The sequence below is a fragment of the Mchenga conophoros genome, linkage group LG16 (genome assembly GCF_057382185.1).
Source record: "Mchenga conophoros isolate Kocher_MC1m ecotype Shallow Benthic linkage group LG16, M_conophoros_male_GT1.1, whole genome shotgun sequence".
Taxonomy (NCBI): domain Eukaryota; kingdom Metazoa; phylum Chordata; class Actinopteri; order Cichliformes; family Cichlidae; genus Mchenga; species Mchenga conophoros.
The window spans coordinates 17285680-17313623 of NC_140541.1; the positions used below are offsets into that span (position 1 = coordinate 17285680).

At 40.1% G+C, this 27944-nt stretch overlaps 1 protein-coding gene across 1 annotated transcript; it reads left to right on the forward strand.

The window, feature by feature from the left end:
- The first annotated feature begins 1562 nt into the window (after positions 1 to 1562).
- impg2a (interphotoreceptor matrix proteoglycan 2a) lies at positions 1563 to 27295 on the forward strand. The gene is made up of 22 exons (XM_085249786.1): positions 1563 to 1898; positions 1999 to 2229; positions 3321 to 3487; positions 3576 to 3601; positions 3715 to 3747; positions 5233 to 5279; positions 5602 to 5666; positions 5754 to 5909; positions 6942 to 7000; positions 7129 to 7149; positions 9480 to 9691; positions 11819 to 11862; positions 13741 to 13912; positions 14084 to 15024; positions 15119 to 15406; positions 15513 to 15732; positions 16502 to 16712; positions 18114 to 18302; positions 20193 to 20394; positions 20879 to 20958; positions 21546 to 21609; positions 24795 to 27295. Exons 1-21 carry the CDS (start codon positions 1820 to 1822, stop codon positions 21586 to 21588), a joined length of 3486 nt encoding a protein of 1161 aa, XP_085105912.1. The 5' UTR covers positions 1563 to 1819; the 3' UTR covers positions 21589 to 21609; positions 24795 to 27295.
- Positions 27296 to 27944: the final 649 nt, after the last annotated feature.

The following is a 27944-nucleotide window of genomic DNA, read 5'->3' on the forward strand; positions in this document are numbered from 1 at the left end:
GGCCTGTGCTGTTATCCTGCCTGGGTTTGTCCTGCAAAATGAGTTTCAAGTCCTGGTTAATAGATAACTTTATGAATTTAACATGAATACACCTCGCAAAAAAAAGTTTAAGGGCACACACGCTGGCATGTGTAACGTTCGATGACCTGCTGAAGACCCATTCAGTCCTTTATTAATGTTCTCAGTTTTCCCTTTTTGCCAGATTGTTCAGTTGTCGTTTTCTTGTGTAACACCTTTATGGTGTTCTCTTTGGGATTTTTTTTAAATTTTTTATTTTGTCAGATGAATGTACAGAAACTGATTCCAAAATACATTTGGTTTCATTTGTATATTAAAACTTGTAGAAAAAATGATGCTTGTTCTGATGTGTCTTTTTTTTGTTGCTGTTTATATTTGAAACTAAATTGCTTAAGTTAATAAGCCCAGTCTGGTCCTTGTGAAGAATGATTTACAAACTGGTGCATTGTGAAGCGTTTTATTTTGACTGGTGAGTTGGTACACACGCTATGTTATTGTCAGTAGTGGATTCTTGTTACCCCACAGCCATTAAAGGGTGATGGGATATTGTTGTCACCCAACAAGGCAACGTAAGAGTTTTCAAACTGAAAACTCTGAAAATCTTCAGAGAGGTTTTCTGAAGGTGTTAAGAAAGACGTCACCTAGGAATTGTGATATGAAATTCTGGAAACTCCAACATTCTGTTCTGTTTGAGTTAAACTATCTGCTGCACATATTTTCTCAATCCAGTATGATCTTAGTTTGTGACTAAGAATTTCATGTTTTTTCTTTTTTCAAATTATTCTGAGATTTACCTGCGTCCCAGAAAGTATCACTAAATGTCCTTAGCAATGTGAGTTTTTTAAAGATTGTTTATTATTCATTTTTTGTTTGCTTGTTTGTTTTGATGATGCCTCAGATTTTAAAATGTAAAAAAAACAAACCCCAAAGCATTTTGGTATATGAAGCTAAAATTTCACATTTTTAGGCAAATCTAAGATTATATGAGAGATTACATGACCCACGTTTTAAATATCACAATAATTAACAATATACTTACTTTTGCTTAAGGATCATATTATTTTAATTTCAACCTCCAAATGTGTGTTCAAACACTCTTTGTAAATGCTACAAAAAGTTGGTCTACTCAAAGGCAAGAAGAAGCAGATTTCCAGTTTGAAAACTGTTTAAACCCCATCGAAATAGCAAGTGGCTAAATGTCATCTCTTGAGCTCATGAGTCTGAGTGCACATTTAACTGGGTGACTGCCAGTTAAAGGGACTCTTTTTTTTTTTCCCCCCAAAATGACCTTAATGGCCAACTCAATCCTTGACCTGCCTCACATTCCTCTACATACATAGAGTACATGTGGCTGCTCTTTGGCCTTTATGTAGCCATTGTTACCTCCTCTCTGACCACGTTTCCTCCACACTAAGTACCCTCCCCTCCCAGTGTTGCTCCAGTAACTTCTTGGTGAGTTCTCCTAAAAGACTTACTGTAAACAGGATTAGAGAGCATTAAAAAATCCTCCTCTCTCTCAAGTGCCATCTGCCTATCTACCTGAGCCAGGAGCTGTCCTCTCAGCACCATGGGAAACACCTCTCCCCGGGCACAGAGGAAAGCGCGAGCCCACAGTGTGACTGTGTCAGCAAATGGTTTGTGATTGGGCTTCTCTTATTCTTTGGGGTCTTCTTTGGAGAATTCTGAAATATGCAAACTCGTACTCAGTTTGTCCTACTGCTGTTGCGTGACTTGAGACGAAACGCGTATCTCCTTGATCCTTTCCCAAGGCCACGGATCTAAGCACAATCACGGATTTAACATGAGCATCCTCTCGTGGAAATGTGTTTTCTACCCTGCTGTGTTTGGTTTAATGGTCATATTTCTGGACCTAAAGACAGGTACGTGGCATTAGTTGACTTAAAAATCAAGCGTTCACTACTTACCTAAATGCACACACAAACTCTATATTTTAAACTTTGTTGTTGTTGTGCACCCCAGATGCAATGATGGAAGGTTCCTCTATGGGATACCTTGATCTGCCTTATACTCAGGAGCCTGTGGTGTTTCCACGCATCACTCACATATCTGAGGTGAAGCCATCGCGTGAGAGCCACGCGGTTATCTCTCGACAGAAAAGGAACATCCTTTTTCCAAGTGGAGTCAAACTGTGCGCGCAAGAGACCGCCGAGCAAGTCATTGCAAACCATCTGAGCTACTTTCATCTCAGAGGTAAGACCCAGTGTGAATCGGTGTTAAAAATGAATATTGTAAATGGAGTTTCATTGTCACTGTCACACCAAGGTGTGAAGATGGCACCAAAAAGAACAAACAAACTGATTTTGAGAGATTGCCCCCTCTGTATCTTCCCCTTTGCGTGTCTACAGTGTGAAAAGATTTAATTCTCCAGTGGACGAGAGAGTTAACCTTTGCTGTGTTTACGCAATAAGATCCATCAGACTCAATTAGACTTCATTAGATTTGTATCAAAACAGATTGCTCCACTTATTGGGCTCATTTACTGAAATAACATTACACCACACACACTGGTAGCATCTACACAACATCAGGTCTCCATTAAAAGAAGCCGTTGTTACCTACACTGCATCTTACCAGCCCTGCCGACGAGTTCTGGTGTGCTTTTAAAGGATTATTGCACAATTTAGCACTGCATTATATATTTTTATATTATCTACCAATAACCCACAATGCAATTTGACAGCCAAGTTGCATATTAGTAGGTAATGCTGCTTTAAAGTACTTCGCTTGGAATAGTTCATGAAATTAGCAATTCACGCAGACAAAAAATACAAATATTACACAAACAACAAAAAAAAAAAGATTTTTTCTAAAAAGCCAAAAGTTACAGTAAAAACAGACATTTAGCTCTTTCTTATATGTGTGCATGGGCAGGTTTGTTATGCAAGTTAGATATGGATTTAGAAGTGATCACTGCAGCCTTGTGGACACTGTTAATTAGAGAAGAAGATTGGAGCATATGTCTGTGCACTGATTTTGGATCAGCGCCCAGTATGAGAGTTATATCACGACATCAACGTGGAAATGGATAGATTTATGATTTAGCTTGGGCCCCCAGAAACTCTAACTAATGATATCAAGATTGTAAATGAGTCAAACTCATAAAATATGATCTTATTTCTCAGCTAATGAACGTGTGTCGTGGTTTCCTTGTCAAACAAGCATACATTTAAGTTAGGGTTCAAGTTTCACCCCAATAAAAATAACTTGGAAAACATTACTATGAAAGAAAGTTCTCCAGATAAATTTTTTAAGAGGGTGCTGTCTTTCTCTGGTCTAACCAGTGTGCCAGGAGACCATATGGGAGGCATTTAAGATCTTCTGGGACCGCCTCCCAGAGCAAGAAGAGTACCAAAGCTGGATGAGTCGATGTCAGGAGGGCATAGTCTCTGCACGGGATATTGGCAGCTACTTTAGTACGTCAGAGGAGCATCAGACTCTGGCTAAAAAGGTAACTAAATAACAATAAAATGATATGCGATTAGTACAAAACATGATTTTCTCTGGAGCTGGCTCATGAAACTGTTTTCCACTTCCAGAGAATGTCGCCGCCCAGTTTGAAGAGGTAAAAGAAACTCTCTGCTTTGTTTTCCCCAAAGTGACCTTTTAATGATGCGTTCATGATCTCATTATTAAGTCTGTGTTTTGTAAATGTGTCACTTTTACCACTATCTGTAGTGAGCCCACCAGGTCCTGGCAACATATGTGCAGGTAAGGTTGTCAAAGCTCTTCAACCTTACCTGTTCATATTCCCACTCATCACTTATCAAACATGATTTTTCACATTTATTTGTTTTGGCTTCTTTTTTTTTTTTTCATTTATGTGTCATAGATTTAGGTATGTGTCTTTATGCTCACTGTCTGTTTGAGTTCTCTCTTTAAATGATAATATTAACAGGGGTCCAAGCAAAGAAGCTGTTGAGATACAACCGTACCTGTTATAATTCTCATCGTTTTTTATTATTCATGTCATGTGGAAACATGAAGTTTGACTCAGACTCCAGTTTGTCTTTGCAGTGTTCTGTAAAATGGCTTGGCCTGAGGTCAGCTGTCTTCCATCATTTTATTTTTTCTTACTCCAGCTACATCTTTGCTGTCTGATGTTTAAAGAATATGAGATTTTTATTAAAAAAACCCATTTTGTTTCACCATGTTCATAAAAACATTTTTTTTGACGCTTTAAACAGAAACCAGCCGTCCTAAAACTGACTCAGGATTATCTTGGGAATTTAAAAAAATAAATAATCGTTGACGTATCTGCTGAAGGCTTTGAGAAATCAACCTGAAATTACTGAACGTGGAACATGTTTACCTTTTCTTGGTTAGTGGTACAAAATTTGGTTTTGAAAGTTAGGACCTCGTAATACATGCATCTCCCCTAGTCCTCAATCAAATGTTAGCAACATGCACATGATTTGGATATCACATGTTTCCCATCGTGCCCAGAAATGCCAAACAATGTGTCTGCAGTAACATTCACAGTTGTATAAACAGCATCGATTTCACCAAATGTTTGAAGGTATTTGGTAAACACATGAATCACGTTTTTTCCCCCCAGAATAATATAATTATTATCTTTTACAGCTCATTTGAACAGCACACTTAAAAAAATATTTTTTTTTACCCCCCAATAAACACAAAGTCAAATTCATGTGAAATATATAAAATCAAAGGTTTATTTATTCAGATGCTCTAAATTTATGCAAATCCAGTACATTTCATTTGACAAGATTCCATAAATTTAACATTTTACTCTGTACTTCTGTAACAAAATTGCATACAAAATATACAAGTAATTAAATTAATTGAAAGGAAGTTAAGAAATAATTTATTTATTTATTTTTTTAGTGTAGTGATTATATATCGATATGGTTGAGTCCTGTTAGCCAATGGTGCAACAGTTTATCTAATTTAAATAAACAATTACAAATAGCTTGACTGCTTCTGACTTGCTTGGATCTCAGTCTTTGCCTCTTTTTTAAAATCTTTTTTAACAAACTAAATTAATAGACAAAAATCTAACCTTCAATAATTTTCAGACACTGGGAAACTGGATTTGCTTCCATTAACAACTTATTCCGACCCTACATGCAGTGTGCATAAGCCATTAATAGTTGTGCTTATTGCCTTTTTATTATATCATAATTGTGTAACGTTGTATCGGCGTCGCTAACATGATCCTCCTGTGTTTCACAGCACTCCAACACCAGACATACCAGAATCCGTTGAAGCTCCTGAGCTAGGTCAGTGTTTTACCTGATTATACTGGCATCTGTAGCAAAAATCCCCCTTTTATTTAACCACCCTGATATAGATTTGCTGTTTTTGTGTCTGGCCCGTGTCTAGTGTGCAGTTTTGTATTTTGGAGTGTGCATCCTTAAGTGCTCGGTATGTGAACTTGGCTTTAGGTCAGCTGACCCTTAGATTTAGCAAGAAGTCCGGGTAAGGACAGTCTAATCCATATAACTATCACTAATCATGGCACTTGCCAAACGTTTAAGCTGACATCCACCTCAAATAAACCGACAATCCCTTTTTCTTTTGCATATGAACTTAACCACCTAGAAGACACAGCTGAAAACAAGGAGGAGGATTCCCCTGCCATTTCACCAGGAGTAGAGGAGAGTCCTGTGAGTGTAAACACAGATTGCTTGCAGACTGGGATTGATCATTTGCCCTTAATTAAAGTGCGTCTTTATCTCTTTCTCACTACTCAGCTTTACAATGATATAACCGTACAACCGCCTACTCCTGCTCCGCTGGAGCAGGTTGTGGAGCTAAGCATCCTCTTGTCAGGAGAAATGTACAACGAGAGCCTTGCTGATCCGGCCAGCCTCCAGTACCAAACACTCAGCAGACAGCTCGCTGAAAAGGTTTGCCTCTAGCTCTGGCTCCTCATGTCTGTTTCCCTTTATATCTCCCATCTGAGCCTTGGCGCTGGCCTGGACTCTCTATATCTACTGGTTTATGGTCTGTGATTGAAGCACTGTTAGTTTTAATAACTCGCACTTTAGCAGTAGTTAAACTCAAACTGTTAGGCAAGGGCTCAAAACACACTGACTTTATGATACACAGTTGGTTAGGGTGAAATAATAATGTGCTGAAAATCCAGCTTCATGACTCATGTCTTGGGAATACATAAACTTCCGCACATGCACGCCGCTGCACAGGTATCCAGTGGTTTTACAGGTACTTGGAAGATTCAGTAAACATGCCTACAGGCCTTTTCCCTGGCAGCGGATGCACAAAACCTTGCAAATGAAAACATTAAACAGACAATTTGGTGCATTTTTTTGTGCACACACGTGTATGTGTTTTGCATTTGATGAATGCTTTCAGTATTTTTTTTTCTTTTGATTTCTGAGCTGCTTTTATTCTCTGCGGGGATTTCCTGGACAGCTAACATCTGCACACACCTTGACATACTGTAGTCTATAGCAAGAAACGTCATGCATACAAGCAAGTTTGCGTGCCTTGAAGAGATAAAGAAGAAAAGTGGAGTGGAGGGTAAGATAGGGACTGATGGTAAATGAGTGTAAAGAAAGAGGAAGTGGAGGAGAAGTCAGCAGACGAAAGACCCTGGAGACCTGTACGCATACTTCTTCATCTCTGGAAGATTTAATAAACTGGGTCAGTGAGTCTGCAGGACGACACGACTATATCTATTTCTTTTTTCATGTTAGTGTGGTGAAGCAAGGCCTTGAAAACCACTACAAGCTGTTTTCTATGAGCAGTTTGTCTTTTAAGGAAAATAATCCGGGGACGACATTTCGAGTACTTTGAAGTCCTTTTGGAACAATAAATGAGATTTATTTTGGCAAGCAAGTTCATTGTAAACCACTCAAAATAAGAAACAAATTAACTGCGGTTTCCACTCTGATGCCTGGTCAACTTTGTCTTTGCAGATAGAAGACGCTCTGGAGGGGCTTCCTGGATTTAAAAGTGTGTCTGTAACTGACTTCAGGTCAGCTTCTCTCCAATGATTATGGCTGTCAGAACAAATGGCCTTTTAAAGCCGCCTCTTTTTGTAATACTTGTATCGTGATTTGAGCTCTCGGCAGAAGTTTAACAGATCTCGCTTGTTTCACACAGGCCGCAAGATGGCGCAGAGGGGTGAGTCATCAGTAGTTGCTCTGGTACTTCGACCTTGAATAGCTCTCCCCATCCTGTGTTGTGTTTAAGCCCACAGATCCCTATCAACCTAGATAGAGCTGTGTATGTGTGTGACCCCAGCTTCATCTCACACTGTGTTTACCTGTGAGCGTGGGCACGTGTTAAGCTGTGTCACTAGTTGCCTGTGTTAATGGACTTAACGCAGTCACTCACCTGTTAAGTGGGATCAGGGTGGATCGAACCAAGTGAGCAGGTGCTCCTGTATAGAGACGATAATCTGAGCTTTACCTGGAAGGATGGAAATGAGTGGGAAATGGCTATTTGGAAAGCTAAACTGAACTGGTTTGTTTGAGCTGAACAAAAGCAGAAGGGGATAAATGACAGTTTAAGAATTTAGTTTGCAATATGCTGTGCTGGATCGTTGACTGGAACGAGGAACTTCCAGGAATCGTTAAATCCAGCAGCGCCTAGAAGCTTCGATATAACTTTTCATAAAATGCAACTTTGTTAGACATTTTTATTGTGTGTGCAGAATAAACACATTGGCTATTATGCACTGATTATTGAGCTTTAGGTGTGCTGGTATTTTATCGTTGGACATATAAACCCAATTCCACAACATTTATGATGCTGTGTAAAGGGTTGGGACACAAAAATCCATAAATCCATATTTAAGTCATGGCAGAACACAGGAGACATATCAAATACTTAAAGTGAGGCTATTTCATGACAAATATTAAATAATTTTGAATTTGATGGAATAATACCACCAAAAGATAAAAAGACTGGCAGTGCACAAGGGACAAGGCCAAAAATCTGTATTGGAAGCTCCTGGTCTTCAGGCCCTTAAATGCCACTGCATGAAAATAGCCCATTTCTTTCATGGAAATTAATGCAAGAGCTCGGGAACGTTTCCAGAACATTTCCTCAGCACCATCCACAAATGCAGGTTAAAGCTCTGCCATCCACAAAAGAAGCCATACGTGGACATGATCTCAGTTCACAGGCATTTTAAAGATTGTTTACACAGCGGTGAATTTGTGTTTATGAAATCCGCAAATCATTGCATTCTGTTTTTAATTTACATTTTACGCAGCGCCAAAACATTTTTTGCAAAGGGGTTGTATAAAAACAGTCTTCCCTGCTGTTTACAGCTAAGCTACGCTAACTGGTCAGGGCTTCATATTTAACAGTAAGATTTGAGAGTAATGTGTTTCTCACAACCTCTGGAAAACAAGAGAAAACAACACATGTCGTCTGTTTGAAGTATTCATTTATTATTCAATGTATGAATCTGTGTAGAAAATTGTAAATACAAAAGGCCTGATAAATGTTGTAGGGTACAAAGTTTGTTGTTGAGGTGCAATGAAATCAACGTTTATATACCTTGTATGTTTGCTCACATTCAATACCTGAATAAACATAGTTATAATAGTTAGAAGCAGTCAGTTTTTTTGGTAACTGTACTCTGAATATTATTTATTCATGAAATTATGGCTATACATTAAATAGGTGAGTAAGAAATGAATTTATTGCTGTAATCAACCTTGCATGCAACTTCTAACTCCAACTTACAAGGCACAGCAGGAGCAGAGCGCTGCCTGACTGCCCTTTTGTGAACTGGATCTCCTTCTAAATGGGGCTGACTTTGGGTCAGCACATGCTCAGCTGTCTGCCAGTAACCCAACAAACTGGGTCAGCATGGACATGGAGGGCTCCCAGTAGTCAAATGAAGCCTGATAGATGGCTTTTTCCAGGCTCTGGAATCTCTTGTGAGGTTTCCATGTTTATTATGATGATATTGATCATTCTGCTGACTCGGCTCCTTTAGCGCTATACAGTCACACTCCTGCGTTCCAAGCAAGAATAAATCACACGATTCATCAGTCATATGTTAGCGTTCTACAATTTTTAAAAAAAGGTTTATCATTAAATCAAGCTAATGCCTGAACAATTTTCTTCCTCTTTCCCTCTAATACCTTTAGTGTAATTGTGTGCAAAGGATAAATGTAAACTATTGAATGGGATAATAATATACTGGTCATGAAAATGCATGAGAAACCCTCTCTGCTTATTTTAAATTAAATATTTAAACTCGCTGCTGTAGTGGAGCGGTAATGGGAGCTTTAAAGGAGAGAGATTAGAGGTGGGGATTATCAATAACGTAATACATTTATAGTGAAGAATTCAATCATAATTAGCATAACATAAGTACAATATGAGAGTGCAGTTGCCCAAAATATAGGAAAATTATATTAAAATTGTCCCTAGGCCTAACCTGGATCACTATATGAACTTGATATAATATAACAACAGCATACTTGTGTCAGCAGGTTTGGTGGTTTGGTGGTGGACTATGCCGTCACAGTGGTGGTGAATGGAGCAGGAGTGACCGCTGAACAACTGAACTACCTGACCCTACAGTCGAACCAAGTGGAGAACTCCTATCGGGAGTTCAAGGAGCACCCCACTGTGGTCCTCACCATCAGTGAGGACAACAAAATTTTCATTGAAGACCTAGATGACAAAAAGCTGGAGAGTGGTAAGATGATGTGCATTACTGCCAGTCTTCCTAAAGATATTCCCTAAACTGATACGCTCATATTTCCACTATACTGCAGAGATTTATTTTGCCAGCATGGCAGTGGAGTCACTGGGAATGCACTGGAAAAGGTGGTGCGTGCATCGCAGGGCAAACCTACATGTGTCATGTCAAATAGAGACGCTGTTGACATTGCACTGATATTAAAACACACCGTTCGTCACTTGAGAAAACATTCCAGGCTTTTAATAGTCTCATCTGTTTTTTATTTGACTCTCTTTCTGTCAAATGGACAGAGACAAGTTTCAGTCCCACAACTGGGCCATTTTTAATGGACAAATAACAGTCATCAGTTATAGGAACTGTGTATTTATTCAGTGTGTCAGTTAAATCCTCGTCATTAAATGGTCAGCAAAGGAGAACTCAGCAGAAAGGATGTTTGAAATCTGAGCTTTAGATTTTTAGGCTTTACTGTAATCCTTTCTTTTTTTGGGCATACATATTTTGGATTTCACAGTGAACTCTTAAAAATTGACTTCACCTACTTAGCATTGCTCTCCTTTAAAGATGGTCAGACTGGAAGCAGGCATATTCAAAGCAAAGATATGGTTTATTTTATTCCCTATGTTTTTTTGAAGTGTCGATATGTGATAATAACATTGCCCACAGTGCACCATGATGCTGAAAATACAATAAGAGAATACAAACATACAGTCATTGTTAATCAGTGCGTTTGCAATAATGTCATTGCTGTTTTGTTCTCCACATGGACTGTTTACCTGCTTTCCTCTAAAGTTTATCATAGATATTGATCAATAGCATTCACACTACTTTACGTATCCCCCCAAATCCTGTCCCTTGCCTACAGATTCTACATATTTATGCAGATGTCTGAGTTTTGAGAGACTGAAGCGGGGATTATTTTAACCTTGTGAGTCTGTGAATGTGTTATCCATGCAAGATATGCTCCTGGAGACACCTTCTGTGGCAAGAACTATCTCAAAGACTGTTTGAGTACTTTTGCAATTTTTTATGTTGTCTGTAGACGCGCAAAACTGGGTCACAAACTTTGGTTGGTCCAACTGAAACTATAAGCCAGTCCTGTGAGACTACAGTGGGATATAAAAACTGCATATACAGAATCACAGGTCAGGTCTGATTAAAAACAAAAGAAAACAAAACAATACATACTGTATTTCAATAATAGGCTGTTTGAATCCCTTGTGTCTGTCTTTAATGTCTCTTTCCAATCCATGAGTACATATACAACTACAGTCCGTCTTGCAAAGGAGTTGATCCAGCTGTGCAGCCAGCTTTGTGGTAGTTTCTGCTGCAGTAAGTGTTTTGAGCTGTTCATTTTCCCCAAATGATCTCAACATAGAGATGCAAACAGACTCACAAAGTGAAAACAAAGTTGCAGATGGTAATATTGCAGTAACTACTACTGAGTAGTCAACATGTCTAAATGTTGGCGACACTGCAATGGAGAAATCTTTGTCTTTAGCCAAACAGACGTTGCCTCACCTGTGACCTCATCCCATTCACCCAATCACAGACACCTTTACACAATGATTTTTTTTTTTTTAAATATGCCACCTAAAAACTCAGGCAGTCAATATCCTACCTACCTTTTACTTTGGTCATTTAATTATACGTTAACATATAATTAAAGAAATCTCCTGTGAGATTTCTTCAGCCTTGTGTTTTTAAAGACTGCAGGTCATTAGTTTACTGCAAAGGCAAGCACTTTTAAAGATGGATGCCCTCTCATTTCCATATTAGTTATAGGCTGTGACATCTAAAATGATGGCTAAACATTCTCATATGGCTGACACATGTGGCTTGGGGACTTAAAGACACAGCTTTGGCTTTGTTTTTTTTGCCTTGGTGGTGATGCAATAATAGCCTTGGACCACAGTGGCTGATATTTATTCCAGATTTTAGCACTGATTTGTAGATATTTACCCCTGGAGGTGACGCCGTCAAAAAGCAGGCAGTCTGTGCTGAAACACTAACAGTTAACAGAATTTTGAATATGCTGGCAGGCAGAAATATTTAGGCTATTTGGCACGTTTGTGTGTTGTATGTCAGTTTTTGTTAATGTTTGTTTCTTCTGTGGTTCCACAGTGTCTGAGATTCCTCACTCTATCAACACTGAAGACGGAGCCATGGTGAGTAACAAGTTACCTCCACAGCTATCATGAAAACAATCTCTCTCCAGGCGATCCAGCTGCTTGGAATTTGTACATCGCTTTTGTTAAAAGACACCGTGGTGAAGACCCGTAACTGCCTTGAGATGTTATCCAGACTACACCAGCGCAGGTAGGGGATGAGCTCACTAGCAAGGATGAAGTGAAGCTTTGAGGATTAGTTTGGTTCTTGCTGTAATAATCCACTGCTATTCTTGGGCAGAGACTGCAGTGCACCACAGCGCCATGAGTCAACAGAGACTGCACTTGAGAATTTATCTAGACAAGCAATACCATCTAAAGTATGTCTCTGTTCGTGCTCTCTTGTGTTTGAGTGTGCTTTTAATGATAATCACAGTTCGGTTTGCTTTGGTCACATTTTCAGCATAGCCTGATAATTTGACACATGGTATGAGGTTGGAGAGTTTCTACCCTGATTTGAAGTTGGAACGGTTTAAATAAAGATTTCATTTGGTTGTTATGAGAAATATGAATCTTATGATAAGCCATCAAACTAAATAGATACAATAGCAAAAGTAGTATAGTAGAAATTCTTTAACTATAAAAAGGAATTAGGGAATTAGCTTAATGCACTACAAAAACACAAGGTCCATGAGCAAAACTAAGACTTGGACCACTAAGACTTAATGTGAAAGCACAGGAACAAGAACATATAATTATATATCTATATGAAATATAGATTGATACAGTTATTGAAATAAAAACTCTGCAGTTATTCAGAAAGACTTGGGTGGTTTAGCAGCAGTTAATAGAAAGAGTACACACACACACACGCACTCAAAAACTCACAAAAACTGTATGCAATTCTCTAAAAAAATATATTAATGATAGCTGTATGTGTGACTATGTCTGTGCACATTTTCATTGAGATATGCCAACCTATAAGGAGGTGATAGGACACATAGATGTACAGACATATACATATATATATATATATATATATATATATATATATATATATATATATATATATATATATATATATATATATATATACGGTACAATCATTATTGTAAGGTAGCTCAAGTTTCAGCTGTGCAGTCTTCAATCATCACACACTTCACCAAAGTAACGTGATTTAACCAGGCACCAACATTTCCTCTTGGTTAACAAGTATATGCAACACAAAGACACATTCATTAGAATACATATTGAAAGCTCCAACTATCCACTTTCTTCCTGTTACTCAATTCAGAGTTGCAAGAGGGCTTGAGCTTGTCTTACCTGTCACAGCACAGGCTGTCAATCTGTTGCAGGGCTAACACAGAATGACAGACGGCCACTTACTTTTGCGTTCACACCTAAGGTTGGTTTACAATCACCATGTAACCTAAGCCAGAGTACCTGGAGAGAACCCACACAGACACAGAGAAAACCCACATAGAAAAGCCCCAGAATGGATTCAAACCCAGGACTTTCTTGATGTGAGGCAACAGTGTTAAACACCGCAACACCATCAACTAACTCTCAACTAACTTTGTTCAGTCTTTAATTACACACACAGTGTTTACCTCAACACTAGATGTGGTTCTAATAAAAGATGATTAAGCAGTATTTCACAACAAAGCTTGGTTAACATACCAGCAGTGTCCTTAAAGTTGGCATTAAGCAATCACTCCATTCTCTGCCATGGCTCACACATAATCCTCCTGATGTGTCTGGCTTTGCATTAAGTCAGGCATTTACTATAATTAACTTTCATGATATATCTAGGTGTCTTCCTGTTGAAAGGGAGTTTTTCCTTCCCACTGTCACCAAAGTAAAAAGGGTGTTTGGGGATAAGATTAAAAATCTCTGCCTCTGGTGACTGGCCAATCAGAGCTCCTGTTTGTGATGCAGATCAGTGCTGTTGATAAGCCGCCAGAGGTCCTGACGCTGGAAGAGGACATCAAAAGTGAATCTTCAGAAACCAACACAGTGGCAACAATAGAAAATAATGTTATTGTTCTAGAGGAGAGTGAAGTTGCATCTCCTGCTCTTGATCTGACCTTCCGTATACCTGAAGCTGCCGGTAAGTGTTATTTGGGCAATTTTACATATGATGCTTTATTTTTCCACATAGCATTCCAGCTATACAAGACTACCTTTTTCATTAGTTCTTATATCATAATATCATAAGATATCATATGTCAGATATCTTCTATAATAGAGAGTGAGTTTCTTCTTATCTTTGTTTTTTCAGGGATTGAGAAGGAGGGTTTGTTGCTGGAGGATACTGTGCAGATTTTCTCTGTAGAACCTCCTCCACCTGAAGACCTTCCAGCTGAACTGCCAGGAAGCGTCACACTGCCTGAACCCCCAGTAGAAATTGAAGCCTCTGGTTCAGTCCCAGATGTTTTGGAGGGGCTAATTGAACCATCTACAATCACTCCAGAAGAGGAGGAAATGTCCCTTGGGGAAACTGCTTCAGAGGAAGAGGTGAAAACAGAAGAAATCACCATAAATGCAGATGTTACATCTGGAGCTGAGGAAGAGACATTTGGACCTACAGCTGTACCCATGGAAGAGGAGAATCCAGATGATGTTGTTGAGATTATAGAGGAACTTGAAATCTTTACTGTCATAACTGAAACCAAGGAAGAAAAGGGTTTACCTGCCCAAATACCAATTCCAGATGCTGTAGATATAACTAGTGAAGCATCACAGCCAGAGCCAACGAAGATGAGTCTTCTTCCTGTTGGCGATAACTCCATTGAGGGGACATCAGAAGAGTCTAACCCTGCAGATATTCCACCTGATAATGAGGAGGCTAACACTCTAAGACCAGAAAATTCAGCCATTAATGTGCTGTCGGCCAGCCCCGAGGAACCTGTATTTGAAGAGAATGGCTTGGAAGAATCAGTAGAAAATCAGGATCACGAAAGAAATGAAGAGGCTCTGTCTGAAGCTCCAGTTGTAGTAGAAGAGCCTCCAGAAACTCCAGAGATCTCTAGAGAAGATCTTACAGATGATGAAATCTTACTGGTTAACAAAGATGTTCCTGAACCACCAGTGACAGATTCTCTGGGCCCTGCCCAACCAACTGCTCTGTCTCCAGAGAGGGAGTCACCCTTTACCCGTATCTCTTATGTAAACCCTGATTTTGATGATGAGCCTGACACAGACATGCCTTTACTGGTGGAGGTAAAGCAATAGAATCAAACAAGATTTGTTTTGAACAAAAAATGTATGCTGTCTGCATCTGATAATCAAATCATTTTACTTTCTTATCGCCTAGATCCAGACTACTGATGATGGCTTGGACGATACCACCACTGGAGACCATGGTTATAATGTGGTTCAGTATGGTTATGGTTTGATTAACCACACAGAGGAGGGCAGCACCGGATTCCCAATAGGTGTGGGCCACGGCACAGACCAGGCTAGTATTGCCATGCCTGTAAACCCTGGACGAGCACTAATGGTTTTCTTTAGTCTGAGGGTGACCAACATGATCTTCTCAGAGGATCTCTTTAACAAGAGTTCCCCAGAGTACAAAGCTCTGGAGCAACGCTTCCTCGAGCTGGTAAATGCCTGCGTCTTGCAGTATTTGTTATTTTCATTATTCACAATCCTGTGTAAAATCCTTTTGCTTGTAACATCAAACTGCACATTTTTCAACTGTTCCCTAGCTTGTGCCCTACCTACAATCCAACCTCAGTCACTTTGAGAACCTGGAGATCTTGAACTTCCGAAATGGGAGCATTGTAGTCAACAGCCGGATGAAATTCGGGAAGCCTGTGGCTCGTGGCGTCACAACAACTGTCTACTTAATCTTGGAGGACTTTTGTAACACAGCCTACCAGACCATGAACCTGGCCATTGACAAGTATTCACTGGATGTTGAATCAGGTATGCTCTCACTGACAACCAGTGCTGTCATAAGGACAGCACTTCTTCTTGAGATCCCTGTCAAAGGTCTCCTAAAGAAATCACTATTTCTGTTCTTGTTGCCAAGAACCACTGTTCTATGAGAAAGTCTCACCTGTCACCAGCTATCTTTAGCTACTTCCTTGCATGTATTTGGGGATCTAAATTAGCCTTTTTAAATGCTTTTATGCTAGCATTGTATAACAAACTCATGAAAAGAAGGCAATTGGCTTATTTCCATAAATTTTAAACACTTACTTCATTGTCACCTTAGAATATTGCTTTGCAAAGTATTCTAAGGTATTCTAAGGCAAAGTATAGCACAGTGCGCAAAAGCCTACAAAACCTTGCCAACCCCTTTTTCCCCTTGCTGAGTTTGCTTCTGCTGAAGGTTTCTTCCTGTTTAAAATTAGCTCTCCGTAAATAAAACTGAATTGAATTGAACTGAATTGAATTATTGTGACTTGTGGCAGAGCTGAGCGTCACAAACAGATAAGCTGGAATGAGATAATCAGGCTTCCTTGGACTGCAGCCATGTTGACACATATCATTATCTACTGTTCACTCTGACCAACCGGTTAGTGTGAGTAGAATGACATATCCCGGTATAGTAACTAACTCCAGGGTTCAGCTGGATTACATAAGCCAACTAGTACGTGTCCGTTTGTTGTTAGCTATTTCAATTTGTAGTTCATTTGTAGTCTGAGTACTCTTGACCATGCACATTTGAGAAGGTTATTTTATTTTACAGGTGACCAGGCCGATCCCTGTAAGTTCCAGGCGTGTAACGAGTACGCTGAGTGTAAAGTGAACAAGTGGTCTGGGGAGGCAGAGTGCGTCTGCAATGCTGGGTATTTCAGCGTGGATGGCTTGCCCTGTCAGAGCATCTGTGAGCTGCAGACTGACTTTTGTCTCAATGACGGCAAATGCGACGTCATCCCTGGCCAGGGAGCCATCTGCAGGTGGGTGACAGGCGGGGATTAGGGGAAGTGATCTGAGATTGTGTGCTGGATAGTGTGTCTGAGTTTGCAGATTTGTGAGGCTAGTACTCCATCACATAAACAGATTTTCAAGTGCTAGCTGGGTCTCCCCATAAATCTAGCTGGCCTTGCAAATTATAAATAAGTAAATAAAATGAAGATTATGTTTTATATCTTTGTTGGGTACAAAATATAATTAGACCAGCCCAGATTTATTTTCTGACCTTACCCTCTCCCATACTCCGCTTCAGCTTCTCTTTTGTTTATTCCATCTGCTCTTCTGATGACTTAGTGACTCAGAGCCTTTCGTTGCCCTGCCCCATGACTTTGGTGTGCACTTCCACCATAAATTCTCTTTCTATTTTTAAATCATGGGTCAAAACCCATCTGTTCAGAAATGCATACCATTCATTGTAACATAGTCTTAGTCAATTGTTACTTTGATCACTGTTGTGTATATGTCTTTAATTTGCTGTACTAATGTAATTTGTCCTTGAGGGTTTTTAAAGGTGCCTAAAAATAAAATGTATTAGATTTTAGCAAATCTGCAAAGGCTCAAAACTTTGCCAGTTAATATTCAGTTATCTACACCAGAAGACATTTATTTTTGTTGCCCTGTACATACTTGAAAACAGTAACGCTAAGATGTGATTAACATGGTGATTAATTTTCTCTGCTCCAGGATAAAAGATTTCAGTTTAATGTGATATGGTCCAAACCCTTTCTTAAATTTTATACTACCTTAGATGCTTTTACATATTTTCCAAGACATTCCTGATGATCACAGGTTTTGTTTTGTGTGACTAAAGATCTGTGCATATGCATCCAAACATGCAAATTTGTATGTGGTGTGTAAGTTGTGCACAAGATGACGTGCCAAGAACAATCCAACATCAGTGACAGAAATATGTCCAGTGGCTATGTTCACGATTTTGTATGTGGTGTGCTTAACTTGAGTGATTATGAACAAACAAGGACGGGCCTTTGTTCCAAGATGAGTGCTTAACATTTGTTTCACACCCACTACCACATCGTAAAACACACAGGCAGCTCCAGATGCTGTTGGATCGTTGTTTACCTCACACCGTCCAACAAAAGTGTTGTGGTGCTCCAAACGAGTGGTGTGAATTGTTGATTCTTTATTCCAAAAGTATTAATGATTTAATGACTTGTTGTTGTCAGTGATGACTTTTTAAAGATTTTTGTTATTCAGTGAAAGAAAGAGACGTTACAACATGACGCATGACGTGTATGTATGAATCATGATGTGGGATGCAGCATTTTCATCTTCTGCTGTTTCCAATGCTTCTCGTCTTTTTCGTTTTTTGAACACTGGAAAAAAATGTTATCGCGGTTTTGAAAAATTTCCAACGTCATCCCCAGGTGTCGCGTCGGGGAGAACTGGTGGTACAGAGGAGAACATTGCGAGGAGTACGTGTCCGAGCCGCTGGTTGTTGGCATAGCGATTGCCTCTGTAGCTGGCTTCCTCTTGGTGGCCTCTGGAGTCATCTTCTTCCTGGCCAGGACTTTACGGGATCAGTATGACAAGGATGAGTCAGAGGACCCCATACGGTAAGGAGTGCACGTCAAATGCTGTTAGTACCCAAAGAGTCATTTCAACACCACAGAGCACATGGGGATGGTTTAATAATGAAAGAATTTGGATTTCTGTTGCAGTTAAGAGTTTACAGGATATTTGTAATGTTGTTTGACTTTAGTAATTATGACTGTGCTTTTAATCTCGCTGCCTCTCTGTAAAGCTGTTGGATTTAGATTTCTACAGTGGGCAAACCATTCAGAAGGCTCAAGGGCATGTTCACGACTGAGAAACCAGCTTTTCAGTGCACTCCACACCTGAGTATCAATATAATGCATATTTCACAGAACTTCAGTTTTTCATTTACAGATTCATCCACTGAAGCCACATTTAACAGTTTAAATAGTTTCAGTTAAGATTTGGAGCTGTATTTAATGCGTATGGTGCATGCTACAGTGGAAAATGTTAACGCCTGGTCTATCGTATTTGATACCTGAGTTTTGTGTGATACCAATTAAAAATCATATATGCAAATCATTATTTATTTATTCAAAAAAATTGCCAGAAATTTTTTTTCTGACAATTATTTCATGGTTCAGTCTTTAAATGGATATTAAATTTGATTAAAATAGGAAAATTAACACTAAATCCTTTTGTCAGTCAGTCTTAAATGGAAAGAAACCATACTTTATGGTTTGATAGTGAAGAGAAATACTTAAATTTAGTCTGTTTGATGACCAACCCTCTTCCATGCAATCAGCGTGGTTATTTTCTTGAGGGGACAGACTAAGTTGAGAAATCCCAGGCCAGTCGCCACAGTCAAAGTTTCCACTGTACCATCTCTTTATCCTTCTAAACTTACAGCGGTACAGCCATCGTCTCCTGCTGCCTGGAAGTTTGGAGTGTCCTGCTTTGCTCCTTTCCTGAATTCCTCTGACACACACACACACACACACACACACACACACACACACAAAGATCTGTCTGGCATGGATCCCGGACCTGTCTGTGGAGAATGACTGTGCTGACCTCAGCCAATTAACTGATCAGATATGGTGCTGATCTATTGCTGAAAAGCCTTAAACACATAACACATTAGGCTTTCTACTAGTCTGGAATCTGACTTTCTGGCACAAGCAGGCTGGCTTATCTAAGCCTAATAAAGGCTATTCCACAATAACATCTTATTTACTGAGACCCACAGTGTTACGGAGGATGTAAATCATTGTGTAGCTGATGAATAAAAATGTGTGTGTGTGTGTGTGTTAATAATGCGTGGCCTCAAGATAACTAGTCTGTTGTTTACTGGCCACACTATGTGAACTCTATAATGCTATTATTACGCATGAAGCATGGATAAATTAGTTTTAATTCCATTATATTTTGATTTTGAGAGGCTTTATTGTTGAATTCATTTTACCCTATCACATGTCAAGGCAGTCGCTTGAATTTGGCACACACTGGATCCTATACAGAGCAATCAGAACACCCTCATTAGAGAGTGTGTGCTAGTTCAGCGAGCGAGGAGTAGACAAGGTTCATTTCTCCTTTGTAAAACTGCAGCATATTGCATGCAATATTTTCATATCTGGTCCACATCTGTTTTTGTCATTATTTAAAGCTTCTGCTAAACAACATTTGTCAAATTCATCCATGCCTTACGTGTTATAATAGCCCTATGGAGCTTGGCTGCTATAGTGAGTCAACAACAGACTGCATTTCTCATAGCCACTCATCAATAAGTGCTACAACTTCTTATTCCCATGTACTACTTTCTAATGGGCACAAGTTATTGATGAAACGTACAATAACATTTTTCATGGCCGCGGAGCTCTTTTCCTGACTTCTTCCTCCTGGATGTGTGACTCTGTTTCCCACCCTTTCTCTACCATGCGACTGACTTCACTGTTTGTGTCATTTTGCAGGCGAGCAGAGAGTCTCCCATCTTTAGAGAGGGCGACCAAGTACAACCCCATGTATGAGAGTGAAGCGACCACAGGCTACAGTCACTACTACCGCCGCTACCCTGAAGCTCCCGTGTACAGCAGTGCCAGCGCTGAGGCCTCCACTGACTTCAGCAGCGAGGAGATACGACACATCTATGAGAACAGCGAACTGACTAGGGAGGTTCGTGAGAGAACTACAGTCCAGTGGTTGAATTAGAAGAGAGGGTTGTCTTTTCTTTACCTCATTATTTCTTTTAACTCTTGGATTAGTAAGCAGAAGTAATTCCCAAGTCACCCTGTCTACTCTGTACACATAAAACACCAGGCTTAAGTTTATACAACACTCAGAAGACTGTTTGGCTCGAATTTTGTGAGAAAATTGCTGTTGCTGTTTGGGCCAAAAAACAAAAAAAGAGTGCAGTGCAGCTGGGAATTTTGAGGAAGTTACACACCAAGAGCAATACATATTAATTACACGTTTTACCTGTCTATGATGAAAAATAATTAATATCAGGTTTTTATTGCCATCTGCCTTTTGTTGACTTAAAATTCTTTGTGGCTTTTTTCTGATGTCATGTTTTCACTAAGCTGCAGCCTGTTGAGTTTACTGTTTATCTGCCTGTGATGTAATGTTCCTTCTGGACATATATCCTGTTTTTCTGTAGGAAATCCAAGACAGGATACGCATCATTGAGCTCTACGCTAAGGACCGGCAGTTTGCAGACTTTGTACGGCAGCACCAAGCGTAAGCGGCTCACTTGTTATCCTCTTTTTGGACTATGATCAGATAAAGAAACGGGCCAAACAAACCAGGCTGTGAGGAGAAGGGGAAGCGAGTTTGAGATACAGGAGGCCAACAGGACACATTTATCATTCCTAAATTGTCACCAGCCAGACCTGGAACTGATACAGTGAGGTTGAAACCATTACAAGATGCAGACATGTATTCCACTGCCAGCTTGCCTGGCGATAGCAGTTTCCCCGTGGTACTGATTGTTTTTAAGCCGTATCTGGTAATAGATCACCTCCAAACCAAGCTGAGTGAAATTGTAGTTCCATGTTGAATGTAATAAAGTAACTTATCAACCTCAGAAGTATCTAATGATATTATCTAATGTTACAGCATGGTGGCTCAGTGATTAGCACTGTTTTCTCACAGCAAAGGAGTCCTGGATTTGAACCCAAGCTGGGCACTTCTGTGTGGAGTGTGTGTGCTCTCTCCCATGTAATCCTGCCCATCCAAGCCCAAGACTTTCCCAAAAATAAGAGTTTCACTTCTTGCATAAATAAAGGTTAATATATGCTTTTTCTATGCCTCTGCATGTACTACAGTGTCCTGGATACCCAGAGAGAGAGCTCCTCTACACAGATATGAAGCCGTCCTGTGAACAGTGAGGTATTTTGCCTTAATCTGAACGCTTGTTCTTTCTTAGATTAGATTAGATAGAACTTTATTAATCCCTCGGGTGGGTTCCTCTGGGAAATTCGATTTCCAAAAAAGCACAGCACCGACAGAAGTTACAGAGTTACAGAATATTATATATATACACACACACACACACACACACACACACACACACACACACACACACATATAAATACAGAGACAATATAAATAAAATATACGAAGGGGATAAATAGAATAAATAGGAATAAAAAATAAAAATACAAGTGAATTGCACATTTCAAGTATTGAGTCTATTGCACTGTTGACTATTTACAAAAGTATTGCACAAAAGGTATTGCACAGTGAAGTGAAGAGGCACTACAGCTTAGTTGTTCCCCCCTCCTTTGTCCTCCTGTTTCCCCTCCCTCTCCCCTCCAGAGAGGAGTTAAACAGTTTGATGGCGTGTGGGACAAAGGAGTTTTTAAGTCTGTTAGTTCTTGTCTTTGGGAGAAGCAACCTGTCACTGAACAGACTCTTCTGATTGTTTATGGCCGTGTGCAGAGGATGCCTGGCATTGTCCATAATGTCCATCAGTTTCTTTAATGTCCTTTTCTCTGCCACTGTCACCAGAGTGTCCAGCTTCATGCCGACCACAGAGCTAGCCCTCCTGATCAGTTTCTCCAGCCTGGATGAGTCCCTCTTTGCTGTGCTGCTCCCCCAGCACACCACAGCATAGAAAAGTACTCCAGCAACCACCGACTGGTAAAACATTCTCAGGAGCTTCCTGCAGATGTTAAAAGACCTCAGCCTCCTGAGGAAGTACAGTCGGCTTTGGGCTTTTTTATACAGGTGCTCTGTGTTGCATGACCAGTCCAGTTTATTGTCCACCCACAGCCCGAGGAACTTGTACTTGTTGACCACCTCCACCTCCTCCCCCTCTATCTGAACCGGCAGTGGACCTTCTCTGGACCTCCCGAAGTCCACAACCAGTTCCTTAGTCTTTGAGGTGTTGAGTTGCAGGTGGTTTGTGTGACTCCATGCGACAAAGTTCCTCACCAGACTTCTGTACTCCTCTTCCTGATCATCCCAGATACACCCCATGATGGCTGTGTCGTCTGCAAACTTCTGAATGTGGCATAATTCAGAGTTGTAGCAGAAGTCAGAGGTGTACAGGGTGAAGAGAAGAGGGGACAGCACAGTTCCCTGTGGTGCTCCTGTGCTGCTGACCACTGTGTCAGACGTGATGTCCTTCAGCCTGACGTACTGTGGTCTGTCGGTGAGGTAGTCGGAGATCCAAGCCACCAGGCAGGGGTCCACCTCCATCCTGTTCAGTTTTTCCTGAAGCATACAGGGCCAGATGGTATTAAAGGCACTGGAAAAGTCAAGAAACAGGATCCTGACCGTGCCTTTTCCCCCATCCAGGTGTGAGTGGGCTCTGTGTAGGAGGTACAGGATGGCATCCTCCACTCCGACACCCGCCTTGTATGCAAACTGTAGTGGGTCCTGGGCATGTTGTACCTGTGGTCGGAGGAGGTTGAGGAAGAGCCGCTCTAGAGTCTTCATAAGATGTGACGTCAGTGCCACCGGTCGGAAGTCATTCAGCTCATTGGGCCGGTTCTTTTTGGGGACCGGGACGATGCAGGATGTCTTCCATAGGGCGGGCACTCTCCCCAGTCGCAGACTGAGGTTGAAGACTCGTTGTAGCGGCTCCCCAAGTTCAGCAGCACACGCCTTTAGCATCCTAGGACACACCTTGTCTGGGCCTGCTGCCTTTCTGGGGCGAAGCTTCCTCAGTTGTCTCCTGACCTGATCCACTGTGACACTGGGAGATGTTTGGGAGGAGGGGAGGGGGGGAGATGTCTTGCTGCTGAGAGAGGGATTGGAGGAGGGGGGTGTCATGGTGTCAGGAAGGGGGGGAAGCGAGGGAGGTAGGAGAGTGGGGATTGGACTCTGTAGTGAAGGTGAGGGTGAGGGTGGGGGGGTTGTGGGCTGGTCAAACCTGTTGAAGAAGTTGTTGAGTTCGTTTGCCTTCTCCACAGTCCCCCCCACTGTGCTTTTCTTGGTGTTGTGGCCTGTGATGGTTTTCACACCATTCCAGACCTCCCTCATATTGTTCCTCTCCAACTTCTGCTCCACCTTCCTCCTGTAGGTGTCCTTTGCTTCCCTCAGGCAGCGTTTCACCTCCCGCTGTGCTGCTTTCATCTCCTCCTTCACTTTGCTCCTGAAAGCAAACAATACTCCTTTTAACAATACTCCTCGATATAGTTCTTAAGAATGGTGATCAAGTAAGAAAAGAAATGTAATTTCTCATACATTTAAGAACAGCACCAGTTAATTCTTAACTTATTGTAATTTATCTTTTTCAGTAAAGAAAATTTAGATAACGAGAATTCAGGAAGCTGATTATTATCTATTTTGTACATAAGAGCAGGAAAACAAAAGATAAAAAAGATAAAGGGCAAGTAAATGACAAGGGGGGTTTAATACTCCAAACGAATTGATTGATTACCAGAGCAGATTGCCTAGGTTGGTGTAAACCGCACCGTAGATGGGAAGAAACTGAGCGTGCAGTAGATAAAGTACAGTAGATAATGATAAATGACGTCATACTTTTCCATTTTGCTTTTCCATTTTCAATGACCCATGGGTTACTGGCTCTCTGCAGATGTGGAAGAAATTAAAATCACTCAGGATTTAAATGATTTTCAACAACTTGTTCAGCATTTTTTAATGTATGCTTTTTATATTCTTTTTAAATTAGTGCAGACTAAAACAAAATGTAAAACATCGGACTGTTTTCTTTGTTTTTATGAGTGGTTGAGTACAGCACTATTACTAGTATAGGAGCAGTTAAGTGGCTGCTGGATTCAGCTTCATATGGTGAAATAAGATCGATATCAGTCTTTTCATCTGTCCCCAAAAACCAAATTTACATATTTCCAACAATTCCAAACTATTAAAGCCTGGCTCACCAGTGCACTCACAGCATATTGCACATGAATCACAGAGAAATAAGACATTTCCTAAAACTTAATGTTAAATTCATTTTGCTGAATCAAGAGCATGTGCTCAATCATTAGAGATAATACATTCAAAGGCAAAATATAGTAACTATATAGTTTTGAGTGTGTACCATACTGTATATTTTGTTTTGTTTGTAACTTTCATACTGACACTCCTCTCACCCTTCACAGAAACGCACCTGTGTTTCTCAACGTCAAGCTCCCCGTCAAGACTGTCATCTTTTCTTTGCCACAATTCTCAGAGCCTGGATTGCACTGCTTAAACTGGACTGTCTCACAGCATACGTCTCTCCACAAAAAGTCTGCGTCCGTCTCTGCCTGTGCGAGGGCAGAGGTGCTGATGCTTCTTCCTCCGCCCTCAGTGCCTTCTCTTGACAGGGTGAGCTTGTTGTGACATCAGGGGATGCGTCTGCTGCTTATTCATCGGACATTTCCCTGCAAGGAAAAGTAGACCGCATCCTGTTACTTGAAATTTTGACAGATGAACTGCATCAAGTAGTATTTTTATTTAGTATGGGCTCTTTTCATCATGCCTACCTGTCCATTCTTAAAAGGGAAGAACATAAATACATGTGAATATGTATGTATTGTATGTATATAGCTAAACTGATGTCTGGTAGGGAAGATTTTTCTCTTTACAGTAGGGATTCTCAGAGAGATACTGAGAAAGCAACTTTTTTAGTAAATGGTGCTATTTTAATATTAAATGCTCTTTGAAATGTAGGTCTGCAATGATTCGCTTTTACAATTTAAAAGCAACACCAATAAACCAATTATGTATATTTGGATATTATCCTACATTAAAAGGATAGTTCAGCATTTTCAGATGTACGCTTCTCAGTTTCTGACAGAGTCTGTCAGGTTGGCTTTAACATATTAACTCAAGACGAGCGTGTTTTTATGTAGATTTTTTTTAGTTTTATTTGGGAAATTTACTTGTCAAAGTGAAACCAGAAAGCTGGCAGTGGAATTCTGATCAGTCATTCCTGAAAAAAAGCTAAAAGGCCACAACTACAACTATGTGTAAAGAGAACAGTATTAATCTTTGAATTCATTTGTCTTCAGTCCAATTGCGACAGGTGAAATAGCTGAAAAATAGCCACACAGTCTGCCTTCACAAGCATTTGTGAAAGAATGGGTCTTTGTAATGAGTTCTCTGATTTTGAGGATATGATGCCACCGTACAACAAATCACTTCATAAAATTTCTTCCCACTACAATCAACTGAAATTGGTGTAACAAAAACTCCAAACCTCCTCTGTTGTTAACATCAGCACCGTAACTGTGCGCCAAGAGCTTCGTGTCATAGGTCTCATTGGCTGAGCAGGTCGTCCAGATGTAATGTGTAGGTGGGCAAGTACTTTTCTACATATAGTGTTATATAAATATTGAAGATTTGTTACATCTTTATAGCCGTCTGTACAAAAATATGCTTCACTATGTGCGTCAAAGAACAAAAACATAAAAAGAGGGTTTTCGCCACTTGAAAAACTTTATATGTGGATTTGCCTTTAGCGGTGCTCCAGACAGAGCCAGGCAATAAAGTTTCTGCTTATATTCAGTTTTTGTACGTTTGGATGTGCAGATATCGAAGAGGTATTCATCTTCCTCTAAACATACTCCAGGAACAATGTATGTGACAAGATCAAACTATTCCTTTAAGGTGGCCAAAAGCAGCGAACTTGTTAAGTGTTAGACTGTTTCTGTTTCTCTTCATAAATGACAAACTTTGGTGTTTGTTTATAGTGTATGACAAAGCAGACAAGAGTGAAAAAAATGCTGGTGAGGGAAGAAAGGCAGAGAGCATGAACCTTCTACAGCTCAGAAATAAGTGAAAACACGTTTCAGTGGAAAAATGCTCCAAGGCAAGCGGCCCAGGGATTTGACCAAATGATGTGCTTTCAGATGTAAAATGCAATGCAAACTGGAAGAACAGGAAAAACTAGGATGAGCGAACTGATAAACAACATATGCTCTTTGGAAAGATGACCTCAAGCTATGTCTTCTGCTGAGAGAAGCTGTACGGTTACCAGCGATTTTTTAAAAAAGTGATCTGTCCTTTGTCTGCTTATCTGGCCACGATACTCTTCTTTAATCTGAAACCTTCTGACAGACTAAACCCAGTGCTTTCTTTGGCATTCCCATCCATTCCTCCCTGGATTTGTTGGACTTGACCCTTTTGGTCCTTTTAGAGGACCCTAATAGCTACAACCCAGTTAGTTTTTATCGTCATCCAGTTTATCCGCTGATTCTGTTATAGGAGGCCACAATATTATAATGTTGGATATAAATAATGTCCTAGCTTCTTGTTTACATAGCACATATCCCATCCTTTGGTCTTCTGTTAGAGCTCTACACAAGTGAGAAAAACAACACTGGTGGAACGGACTCTTATGATATTGTCATGCCTTTTGCAACTTATTTTCAATTTGTATATGTATGCTTTTTTTTGTCTGCATACAGTTTTTACCACCACCATTTATAACATCCGCTACCTGGACAAACAAGCCAATCATCACATACAGTGTCCTGCCATTAAAATAGCAGTTGTCCTGTAGGATGTAAATTGTGTGTGTTTGCAGTGTTTCAACATTTTCTTTTTATACTGATGACACCATGTTAACAGTGTTATCATGCTGTGCAGCTGTGTAAAGGACTAATAAGGTGTAACAAGTACAAAAATAAAATATTTTATTATAAAATGAAGAATCCACTCCTGTGTGAAGAATCACGAAGCACATTTACGTTAAAATTTTACTTTCCATTTACCACCATGGTACTGGACATTATTTACACACTGTCTGCAAATTACGATGTCATGTTGGCAACTGCTAAGCATAAACCTAGCAGCAAATATTACATTTCAGTCAGCAGGAATCTTGTTAAAAGAACATTGCTATTTATATTCATCAGCCACATTGTTAGGTACACCTATTCAACTGCTGCAGTTAATGAAAATGTGTATCAGCCAGTCACATGGCAGCAATTCAGTACATTTAGCTAAGCAGAGATGGCCAAGATGACCTGCTGAATTTCAAACCAAACATCAGGAAGGAAAGTGATTTCAGTGACTTTGAACATGACATGATTGTCAGATTGTCATGGTGTCAGATGGTCTGGTCCATAGGTCCATACCAGGAACTGCTGATCTACTAGGATTTTCCCACACAACCATCTTAGGGTTTACAATGAATGCTCTAAAAGGGAATACTTATCTGACATGTTCTTTGGTTGAAAATGTTTTAATTTCAGAAGTAAGAGAAGAACGCCCTGACTGCTTTGAGCTGATTGGAAGGTAACAGTAAGTCAAATAACCACTCG